This window comes from Triticum dicoccoides, chromosome 1A (assembly GCF_002162155.2).
Source record: "Triticum dicoccoides isolate Atlit2015 ecotype Zavitan chromosome 1A, WEW_v2.0, whole genome shotgun sequence".
In the NCBI taxonomy this organism is placed as follows: domain Eukaryota; kingdom Viridiplantae; phylum Streptophyta; class Magnoliopsida; order Poales; family Poaceae; genus Triticum; species Triticum dicoccoides.
The window spans coordinates 29,352,454-29,364,913 of NC_041380.1; the positions used below are offsets into that span (position 1 = coordinate 29,352,454).

Here is a 12,460-nt window from a genome sequence, read left to right on the forward strand (position 1 = left end):
CTTTTTAAAAATTGATGCATGGTAGCAAGAGAAGGGTGGTACTCCCTTATCCGTAATGTAGTGTATATAGATTTTTTGGAAAATCAAACTATACAAACTTTAACCACGTTTATACAGAAAACTAATTATATATACAATATGAAAATACATCTTGTGATGTATCTAAGGTTATCTATTTGGTATTCTAAATTTATATCTTTTTTCTGTATAAACTTTGTCAAAAATCTATATGCACTACATTGTGAAATGGAGGAAGTATCACATGATGTTTTACCCTTCGGAGGGCTTCTCTGCACAGCTACTCCTACATTTCATGGAGAAATGGAGAGGAGGAGGCAATCAAGTAGTATAGCTTAGCTAGATCCCTAACAGAAGGCCTGGGAGGGGAAAGGGAAAGGCAAGCAGGGAAGAAGATGCCAGCCAGCCAGCCAGCCAGCCAAAGTAGTACTTGCACCAGTACCACTCCACTGAAGTAGAAGTACTAGTATAGTCAGGGTCAGGCAGCGGTAGGGCAGCTCCCTCCCCTTCTATATTCTCCAATCAACGCCCAGAGAAAAAGGAGCCAGGAAAAGCAGCCGCGAGGTAGAGGAAAGGAAGAAACATCAACTCCACCTCCACTCAGAGCAGTGCTCTCCTCTCCTCTAACGGTGAGAGAGAGGATCGGAGAGATGGCGTGGTGGGCAGGGAGCATGGGCGGCCTGGATCTCCGCAACCACCTGGCGCAGTTCGGCGGCCCAGCCCCTGCCGGCGGCGCTGCCATGGGCGGCGCCGAGCAGGCCCCCACCACACCAAACAGCAGCGGGAGCAACAACCACGACGACTCCTCCGGCGCAGCGCAGGACTCCCCCACCGCCGGCGCCGGCGACAACTCCCCTAACCCCAACGCCGCCATCTCGGGCTCAGGCCCATCCGGCGGAGGCAGCGGCGGCGGGGGGTCGTCGTCGGGGCGGCGGCCGCGGGGCAGGCCCGCGGGGTCCAAGAACAAGCCCAAGCCGCCCATCATCATCACGCGGGAGAGCCCCAACACGCTGCGCTCCCACGTGCTGGAGATCGCCAGCGGCGCCGACATCATGGACGCCGTCGCCACCTTCGCGCGCCGGAGGCAGCGCGGCGTCTCCGTGCTCTCCGGCAGCGGCGTCGTCGGCAACGTCACCCTGCGCCAGCCCGCCGCCCCGCCCGGCTCCGTCGTCACGCTCCACGGCCGCTTCGAGATCCTCTCCCTCTCCGGCGCCTTCCTCCCGTCGCCCTGCCCGCCTGGGGCCACCGGCCTCGCCATCTACCTCGCCGGCGGGCAGGGCCAGGTCGTGGGGGGCACAGTCATCGGGGAGCTCGTCGCGTCCGGGCCCGTCATGGTCGTCGCGGCTACCTTCTCCAACGCCACCTACGAGCGCCTCCCGCTCGCCGATGAAGAGCTTGGCGAGGCGGTCGCGGCGGCCACCGGATCCGACGGCATGCAGCTGCCGGACGGGCCGGCTCCGGGAGGAAACGGCGGGATGGGTGCGGCCGTCGGCGTGCCCGGACTGCCAGACCCGTCGTCGATGCCATTCTACAACCTGCCACCCAACCTGCAGATGCCTAATGGCGGCGGTCAGATGGCGCACGATGTGTTTGGTTCCTTCCGGCCGCCACCGCCGGCCTTCTAGCTCTAGCTAGCGAGCGAGGTGTTTCGACTCTCGACCCCCCTCTTTTTCTTCTTGTTCCTTTCTTCTTTCTTTCCAGCTTCAATGCTTCATTCACATATCAGTGTTGTCATCTCCCTGTTTTGTTTTAGGTTGGTCTCGTGGTGACTAGTGAGTACAGTTTCGTTTCTTTGTTGAAGTTTTAAGTGTGCGTCTAAGTTCTCACCCAGAGACTCATATCTAACTCCTATATACTATTTGAGAGACTCATCTAACTCCTACAGTATTTAATCTTGCACGGAGATTCGTATGATTTTTTTCTTTTATTTCCTTGCTTGATTAATTAAATAGCGTGAGAGTTAGATGAGACTTTGTTAATTCTCATTTTGATGGGAATTAGCAAATCTGAAGTTTTAAATAGCCGGCTATAGCGCATTTGCGTTTGGCATCATGTATAATTTAATTATCGGCTTCAAATGTTTAGCGTGTCTTGAGGTTGCCACTATTTATCATTGCTCGCTATTTAAAACTTTGATCCGAATACTATCTATCATATGGTAGGCCACGTGCCATGTCGTGGTTTTTCTCTTAGACTTTTTTCTCCCCAAAACCGGTTGAATGGAACCCCGTTTCTTCTACGTCTTCGCCCCGCCGGTCCTTTTCATCTCTCGTCCAAACCATGCCACCCATTCGTTCTTTCAGATATCCTCGGACGACACAGGAGTGTCATCGTCAACGATCATCAAGACCGGAGATGCAGTTGGTAAACAAATTGTTTACCCTCCAATGTTTGATCTTGTAGCTCAGCTTTTCGCGTTGGTTATGTTTATTTATTTGGCTAGGGGTAGATTTCTTTTGGTGTTGGATGGATTGTCTTGGTCAATGTATCAGGGTGAGGCAGTGGTTTAGGACAGACCATCTTTTATTAGCAAGTTATGTTTTGTTAATTAGCTTCCTTGTTTAGTACCTGGATGCAACCACAATAGCCCATCAATAGTTGAAATACATGATTAAGCACGCTTTGCTGTTCCTGGGAACATGTAGATGTAGGTTTGATATGCGTTGGGAACTCTGAAGTAGATATGATCTCACAGTAGAACCGAGACATGGATCGGCCCAAATTCTACATTTCTACCCATAGCTCACTGAGAGGCCCACTCTTGATATAACTGATGTATAATAAACATACAGAAGGAAATAATGCATACTGTTGAAAAATCAGTACTTCAAAACCTTGGTGGACCACTGTGCTATTGCCAAATGATTTGTAGATAACAAAATAATCAACATACAAATAGAGCATCAACATAAGAAGATCTGCGAGTAGCAGCTAAAACATTGGTTCAATTATATAATGAAATACACACTACCACATGACAATCATTATCAAGACATCACATAATGAAACACAAGTCACTCTGTTACAAACTTTCATCTTCCCTAGGCAATTAGACATGCTACTAGCTAGTATATCAGAGAAGATAACAGAAGTGAATAGAATATATTATGAAGAAAGTGACAATGAACAACAACCTCTCTCCAGTTCTAGTTGCAATGAAGCTTTCGATGATACCTGATCTCCAATTCCCAACTGTAGGTGCGTGAAAGAGATTATGCACTTACAAATCCAAATAAATGTTAAATAGTATTCCCTCCGTAAACTAATATAAGAGCGTTTAGAATACTAAAATAGTGATCTAAACGCTTTTATATTAGTTTACAGAGGGACTATGTTATATATATATATATATATATATATATATATATATATATATATAAATTGAATAGTATGTGAAAACAACCGTTAAGACGCCATCTTATATTTTTGTCTTTCTTTAGCATGCACAGAGAAATTATTCCCACTGAACCGGAATTCCTTGATGCTTTACAAACTTTATGGTCACATCATATGTGGGGAGTAACTTGGATTAGTAACATGCATATGTTACTAGTCTATGTTAATACCTCCATAGTGCGTAATGTCATAGATGTGATAACATAGAGGGCTTCATTTATTACTTTGTAGACTCATTTTACATTGGAAACCGCTATGTGATGGTAACATATTATGTTACTCCATTTGCATCTCTCCTCATTAATTACTTGCCACATCATATTGCTTGCCTATGTGGCATGCATGTTACCACCTACTCCCACTATGAGCAGCCTAATAATAAGACTAACATCACACATACTAATAAATAAAGTGTTGCATGACATCACACATATGTTACTCCCCCTATGGAGGTAGTAACATGGATTGGTAACATATGCATTTTACTAATCGAAGTTACTTCCCACTGTGCCTAGTCTAGGTTAATAGACACCTCTTCCCACTTTCACAAGTTGCATAGCATAAAAATGACAAAATGGTACCGATATTTGCTAATCTACTAAAGGTCTCTCGATTTTTATCTTTCTCTATTAATCATGATGAAGGATATAATAATCTGAAATCCAATAGCTTAAAACATTTTAGATGGTCCACTTACATGCACCAAAGGCAAAAGTGTGAAGCGACCGATATGAGGTGAAGCAACATAAATTACCTTATGTGGTATTTGAGATGTGGCGACGAGGTAGATTGGAAACAAAAACCACCAAAATAACCAAAACTCAAGTTCGACCGAAGTCTATATATATATCACATGTAAGGGCTTCCGTATTAGTTGAAGCTGGGAAACTTCAGAAGTACTTTTGGTGTTTCTTTACTTTAACTTCATGATGAAGATTATTTATTCTCGTCGAGCTGCACTTTTCTCCCGCTCACTCTTTTCACAAGAAAAGCTTTTCTTCAAAAACACACAGTTCTTAGTGACATCAATTTTTGCTATTTTTATGCACACTTTTAAAAATTGTTCAGCAATTTTGAAAATTGTTCTTTTCATATTTTTGTTCACATCTTTAAGATATGTTTGCGGTTAAAAAAGTATTCATGAATTTTAAAAATGTTTGTGGTTGCAATTTTTTCCATAGTTGTCAACAACCGATAGGAATTTGTTACTAATTTTAAAAAATGTAATGTATTTTTTCACAATTTTCATAAACAATTTCGAATTGGATAATTGTTGACAAATTTTCATGTTGATTAGTCATGATGAAATGTAATTTGTTTCAATAACAAAAGCATTCAAAATTGAAAAAACCACGTGGTCATGGATGCATCCATTGGGCTAGTCCGGTGACAGGTCCTTCCGTTTATCGCCCTTTTGTTACAGAAAAAACTCTAGAAAATGTAAACTTATCGAAAAACTAAACAACTTGGCATGGAGCCTTCAATTAGTCATAGAAGGCCATGAAAAAAATTGGGGCCATTTGACATATGTCAAGAAATAACGCGTTCGCAAACGGTCCCTTCTACCCTGTTCGAACACTCTCCGTTGAACATGGTCTATTTTTGTACACAATAAAATTACCTCAACTTTTGCCCATGGTAGACATCCATGTCCAGTTTGAACGACTCCGGACACTATATGCTAGTTGCGACATGTCTGGCCATTTATCGATCTTTTTCACACAGAAAATCATAGATAATGTAAAACTTGTCGCAAACCCAAACAACTTGGATAGTGCCTTGGATTGGTCATACAAGGTCATGAAAATAAATTAATTAGGGGCATTTAATAGATGCCGAAAAACAACGTGCTCTCAAACAAATCCTTTCGGCCTACACAAACACCCTCCTTTGAACATGGTCTATTTTGGACAACCTACGAATGACCCCAACTTTTGGCACCAAAATGGCATGCTACATGCCCATGATAGGCATTAATGTCCAGTTTGAACGACTTTTGACAACGTATGTAAGTTACGTCACATCTGGTCATTTATGGGCCTTTTTTGACCAAGAAAACTCTGAAAAATATATGCAAAACTTGTCAAAAACCAATATAACCTGGCATGATGTCTTGAATTGGCGTTATAAGGCCATGCAAACACTAGGACCATGAAGGATGTCGAAAAACACTTTTCTCTCAGACGGACCCTTCTCGCCTATACAAACACTCTCTGTTAAACATGGTCTACTTTTGGACATGCATGAAATGGTCCTAACTTTTGCCACCAAGGGAGTATGCCTGTGGTAGGCATGCATGCCTAGTTTGAATGATTTTAGACACCGTATGCAAGTTGCAACACATCCGCTTAAAATGGTGCTTTGGATTGGTCATATAAGTCCATGAATATATAGGGTCCATTTCACGGACGACGAAAAATATCGTGCTCTCAAACGGACCCTTCCGGCCTACCAGAGCACCCTCCGCTTAAAATGGTCCTTTTTGGACATCCATGAATTGATCCCAACTTTTGGCACGAAGTGCATGAATTCTCACATTGTGTGCAAGTTGCGACACATTCGGCCATTTATATGTATTTTTTCACTGAGAAAACACCAGAAAATGCAAAAATTGCTGAAAGCCAAAACAACCTGGCATGGTGCCTTGAATTGGTCATACAAGTACATGAAAAAAATTGGTACTATTTGACAGATGTCGAAAAACGACGTGCTCTTAAATCGGACCCTTCCGGCCTACCCGAACATGCTACGCTGAACATGGTCTATTTTTTGACATCCACGAACCCACCCTTTTTCCACCAAGGGGCATAACCATGGTAGGAATCCATGCCCGATTTGAATGACTTTCAACACCGTATACAAGTTGTGACACGTACGACCATTTATCAGCCTTTTTCATCGAGAAAACTCTAGAAAACGCAAAACTTGTCCAAAACCAAAATAACCTGTCATGATGCCTTGAATTTGTGATACAAGGCCATGGAAAAATTGGGGCCACTTGAAGGATGTTGAAATACAATGCACTCACAAACAGACTCTTCCGGCCTACCAAGACACTGTAAAACATGGTCTACTTTTGGAACACATCAAATGATCCCCAACTTTTGCCATCAAGGGGGCATGCCCATGGTAGGCATATATGTCTAGTTTGAACAACTTTCCACATAGTATGCAAATTGTGACACTTTTGGCCATTTATCGACTTTTCCCCCCGATAAAACTACAGAAAATGCAAAAATTGTCAAAAACCAAAACAACTTGCGATGGTGTCGTGAACTGGTTATGCAAGTTCACGAAAGAAATGGGTCCAATTCACGGATGTCGAAAAACAACGTCCTCTCAAACAGACCCTTCCAGCCTACCTGAACACCCTCTGCTTAAACTGGTCTTTTTTAGACATCTATGAAATGACCTTAACTTTTGGCATGAAGTGGGCATGCCCATAGTAGGTATACATGCCTGGTTTGCACAAATTCAGACATCGTATGCAAGTTGCACCGTCGGCCATTTATTGACATTTTTTCACCAAGAAAACTCAGAATATGCAAAATTGTCGAAAACCAAAATAATCTGGCATGGTGCCTTTAATTGGTCAGACAAGTACATGAAAAAATTTGAAACCATTTGATAGCAAAATTATGTTATATGCAAATTGACAATGAAATAATTAAGGAATATATTAAAATTCGGGATGACAAGTACTTTAAAAAATAAATCAAACAATTAATTAAAATGAAAATTATTAGTAAAAAATGACGGCACCAGCTCTTGTTGCCCAGCACTAGCCCAGCATGCTGCGCTTACTATGCCGGTCCATGCGCGTAGCATGCGACACGCTCGCCCGTCCGTGTAATCCCAGCTCGCCGCGCGAGAGGCGAGCCGACCGGCTTAAATAGTCGGCCGAGTCCCTACACGTCGAGCTCCTCTCAGATTTTTTTTTTGAGAAAGCCTGCTGATTTATTCACTTAATATAACAGTTACAGGGATGACAGCAGGATTATGAGGGTGCCCCAACCAGAGATGGCGACCCTGATCAAGCCCAAGGGCATGTCTAGCCAGCTTATGCGACTCTACGTTAGATAATCTAGACTCAAGAATATAAATACAAGAATTGAAAATAGTTTGCCAAGACCTAATTTCTTTTATCACTCCTCCATAGTTTCCTCCAGATGACTCCTTGATATGCTTCACCACCGTCGAGCAGTCGGATGCGATTACTAGATCTTGGAGCCCCTAGTCTTCCGGCAAAGATAACGCTTCATGACACACGATTGCCTCCAAGCTCGCCGGACCGATCAGTCCTTTGATAACAAATGCCGAAGAACCCATATATTCGCCGTTGTGGTTCCTGCATACAACCGCTGTAGTGCCCCGGCCTTGAAATACCGCCGCATCAACATTTATTTTGAATTTTCCCTCCGGCGGAGCTATTCACCTGTTGGATCGGCTTTTGGGGTGGTGCTCCTCCTCTCTAGACATCGCCCTTATTTTGAATCTCCCTCAACTCTGAAATGAACTGAGATATGAACAGGTGTGTAGACAGCGGGCTTTGATTAATGCCTTCATGAATTAGTTTCCTACGTGCAGTCCAAATAGCCCACAACGTGACAGAAACTTTGATGAACTTTCCATGCGTCAATCTCTCCAGCATTGCAAACATCCAATTTTTAGCGTTCTGCTCAGCGTTGTCAATCAATACATCGAGAAGCTCCTGATCAACTAGGCACCAAACACACCATGCCATTGTGCATTCCAGTAGGCTATGACGCCAAGAATCTGGCATGCCGCACACATCACAAGTGCATGTAATAGACATATTCCTTCTCATCCGCACATCTTCTGTTGGAATTGATTTTTCAGCCAACCTCCACAAGAACATACGAAGCTTCGCTGGCACAAATACCTTCAATAATTTTACCCAAGTTTTCTCCTCTTCTTTTCACTAGTAGAAAAAGGCCTATTTGTTCCGGTTCATAAGGCCCATCTGTCCCGATTGGGGAACCGGGACTAAAGGGTCGTTACTAATGCCCTAGGCCTTTAGTCCCGGTTCTTATACCAACCGGGACAGATGGGCCTCCATGTGGCCGCTCCGGCGAGCCTAGGCAGGAGGGCCTTTGCTCTCGGTTGGTAGTACCAACCGGGACCAATAAGCTTTCAAGCGTCAGCATTTCAGCGGCTGTTTTTTTTTTGAAAGGAGGTGGTTTAGGGGTTTTGGGGGTTAATTTAGGTTCATATAGGTAGCTAATAGAGATATGTGTCCTCTCTTATCTCCGTGCTACTGCTACTGCTATGCCTAAATATGACTTAGATTGAAGTGGAGCAACATGTGGTGCATGTCGAAAGTAATTCTAATCCTAACTTGATCAAGTTTAGATTGTACTACTTTCGACATGCACCACATGCATGTTGCCTTCACTTCAATCCAATCCATGTTCATTTCACCCACAGATATATAATAACTCTTCATGCTCGCATCATGCATCATCATAATAACAAGTCATACTAATCATCATCATACAACTTCTACTCGTTATTAATAACAAGTCATACGATCATCATCCTCATAGTCATCGAACCAACCCTACTTAATTGTTCTTAGCACATGATCATCAGTATTAGGTAGGACCTAAATGCCCTTTTTAAGGTAAAATAGCATAAAACAAAATCGACCCTGACTCTTCATTATGGAGAATGGAGATCATCCTGTCTCCAATTCTTGCGCTTCGCTTCCTTTTGCTTCCAAGAACTTCCTTATGACTGTCCATACATTTTTCCATCCTTTGAGTTGCATGTCTCCACTTCTTTTAGAAATCTGGTATGGACAGTTGAGATTAGTAGGATGACCTGACTGTATGTTCAAAATATTAAGGCTACCTTTCTGATACATCAAATGAGGCACACAATTCTCTGGGATTATCTGTTGAAAAACATAGTAATAACTTCATAGTTAGCAATGATGTACTAGTTTTAGAAGTATGCAAAAGATGCACGGATGTCGTAATAGTAAAAAATCTTACCAGGGTATCTTCATGGTAGTTACCGTAGTTGAACACATGCACTAGTGGCACGTATTGACCATAATGTTGAGGAGTTTGATTGTAGATATTGTAATTCTCAATGTCAGTACAAAATCCGACCAGATGATTTTTCTCCTTATAAGTTAATTCGGAGCCATCGGTGTATTGGGTTTTTTCTACCATCTCCCGCACATTCTTTGAAGAATGAAAATAAGCTGTCAATGGAAATAAGATGTCAACTATTTTAAAATAAACAATATAAATTAGCTAATAACTATGTTTGAGAAACTCACATATCGGTAGAATTGGAGGCGTATCAACAAGGACCCAAATGTCCATATTGTCTTGCTCGATTTCAGGATCACCAATATCCATGGTGACAAGCATACCCTCATCAAAACCATACATCTTGCAAAGCGCTTCCCATTTTTTGCAACCAAAATGGGTTACGCTTTCAGAATTGTACAACTTTACTTCAAAATCCACATCATGATGAGTTCTTAGGTGAATTTTCTTTGTTTCAAAACTTTCATGATCTTCAAAACCCATCCTTTCCAAGACATAGCACCTTGCATGGCATGGGATAAGCTACTCGAATTGTAAAAGATGAAAATTACACGTTGAAATAGTTGTAGTCATGCTTAATTACAAAAAAACACTTGTCGTCGTTGCGTACCGTTTCAACATCGAAGGTCTCCTCTAGCTTAATGCTGAAACGCCGACCATCGTCTAGGTGAGGCATGTCGCACAGACCTCGATCACCGTGGCACCAGCTGCACTCCACCGGGAGACTTTTGTCGTCTAATGACGACATTTCCTACGTTCATAATTCAAAGATTAAACTTATACAATTAAATATATGTACTACAAAAACTAAATTAGATCATTATTATTCATCACGGGTTGACTATCGGTCTGTCGAGTCTTTTCTCGAAAACTCTCAGCTCACATGGTGTATATATTCGACTCTCGGTGATGGTCGCTCCTCACTTTGTCCCCAAATACAGTACACCAAAATGTCTAGCACACGGGAACGAAGGAGAAGCGACCCCCATGACAACAATCGGGATTCTTCGTCCTCTCATATATATATATATATATATATATATATATATATATATATATATATATATATATATATATATATATATATATATATATATATATATATATATATATATATATATGGTGGAACTCTCCCTCACTGATTCCTCTCTGACATTTGCGACCGCCGGTGATGGTCATTACTCCTTCCCCTAGTGCATAACAAAGGTCTAGCACCCGGAGAAGAAGGAGAAACGACCCCCACAACAATAGTCGGGCTTCTTCGTCCTCTCATATATGGTGGAGACTCGACAGACTTAAAGTCAACCCAAAATATCATTTAATTATCTTTCTAAAAAAGGATTTGGCTGGTCTCACCTCGAGGTTAGAGGGGGTCGGTGACTGGGACGATGGCGCGGATGATGGAGGGGGGCTCCTAGATTTCTGCGAAAACAAAAACCCTATAAGCTATCAACTAATCATATGAATACGCCTTGCATAGTGCTCTCCAATTTTAGCATTCAAAGTAGAAGTAGTTTTCCAATTTGAGCATTCAATAAGCGAAATCAAATCGCAAAATAAAGTAGCATTCAAATTAGGATGCATTCAATTATAAGCAAAACTACATCATCTCTTGCGTTCGTACATCCTCGAATATTATCACTAATACACCTCGAATACTATCATACACATATACACCTCGAATACTATCATACATATAACATTGCTAGTACAGCTAGAACCGTAGCGCCCGACGGGTATCGGCACGGGCGGTGGACACCCAAAGAGAAGGAACCATCACAGGATCGCTCCAGTGAGATCCCTGAAGAACCTGCCAGGTATTATCGAACCTGCCCTCCAACGCAACCATGTAGCGACGGACGTGCTCGTCCTCCTCGCTGACACGGTGACGTACCACCATCACTGGCCCACGCGACCGCCACCAAATAAGGATCGGGTCAACGACGGGCTGGCTCCTCACCAACCTACGCCCCCCGGAAGGTAGCACCTCCCAATACCAGTCCGGCGGAGCCCAGTCCCGGACATGGCCCCTCTGATCAAGCCGGCCTCCTCCGCCGAGTCGACGCCGAGGATGCGGGATAGGCATCGTCGACGTCGATGCGGGAATAATTGCTTGATATAAAAAAATAAACTAGTTCTATTAATTTTCTTGCTAAAAATAAACTACTTCTATAGTAAAATAAAGTAGTTTTATTAAATCAACTAGTTCAACTACTAATTAAGCACTTATTATAAATAAAATAAAGTAGTACTTACGAAAAATAAACTACTTCTATATATAGTAAAATAAAGTAGTTTTATTAAATCAACTAGTTCAACTACTAAACACTTACTATAAATAAAATAAAGTAGTACTTACTAAAAATAAACTACTTCTATAGTAAATAAAGTAGTTTTATTAAATCAACTAGTTCAACTACTAAGCACTTACTATAAATAAAATAAAGTAGTACTTATTAAAAATAAACTACTTCTACATATAGTAAAATAAAGTAGTTTTATTAAATCAACTAGTTCAACTACTAAGCACTTATTATAAATAAAATAAAATAGTACTTACTAAAAATAAACTACTTCTATATTAAATAAAGTAGTTTTATTAAATCAACTAGTTCAACTACTAAGCACTTACTATAAATAAAATAAAGTAGTACTTACTAAAAATAAACTAGTTTAACTAGTTAGTTATATTATTTATCGACCCTCCCCCCTCTCATGTCGAAGTTATCGGGGAGGGGGTATATCGACAACGACATACCTGGTAAAAAATAAGAAGAGGAAGAAGAAGAAAAAAAGAGGAGAAGAAGAAAGGAATAAAGGAGAAGATCGAAGAAAAAAAAAGAGGAGAAGAAGAAAGGAATGGAGTCTTGTCCTCTATTCCTTTCTTCTTCTCCTCGTTTTTCTTCTTCTTTTTTCCTCTTATTATTTATTTCTCCACTTCTTCCTCTCCTCTTCTTCTCCTT

The 12,460-nt window shown here is 41.8% G+C and overlaps 1 protein-coding gene across 1 annotated transcript; it reads left to right on the forward strand.

Annotated features, from left to right (window-relative positions):
• The first annotated feature begins 525 nt into the window (after positions 1-525).
• On the forward strand, positions 526-1,885 carry LOC119360702 (AT-hook motif nuclear-localized protein 23-like). The gene has a single exon (XM_037626231.1). It carries the CDS (start codon positions 669-671, stop codon positions 1,641-1,643), a length of 975 nt encoding a protein of 324 aa, XP_037482128.1. The 5' UTR covers positions 526-668; the 3' UTR covers positions 1,644-1,885.
• The last annotated feature ends 10,575 nt before the right edge of the window (positions 1,886-12,460 follow it).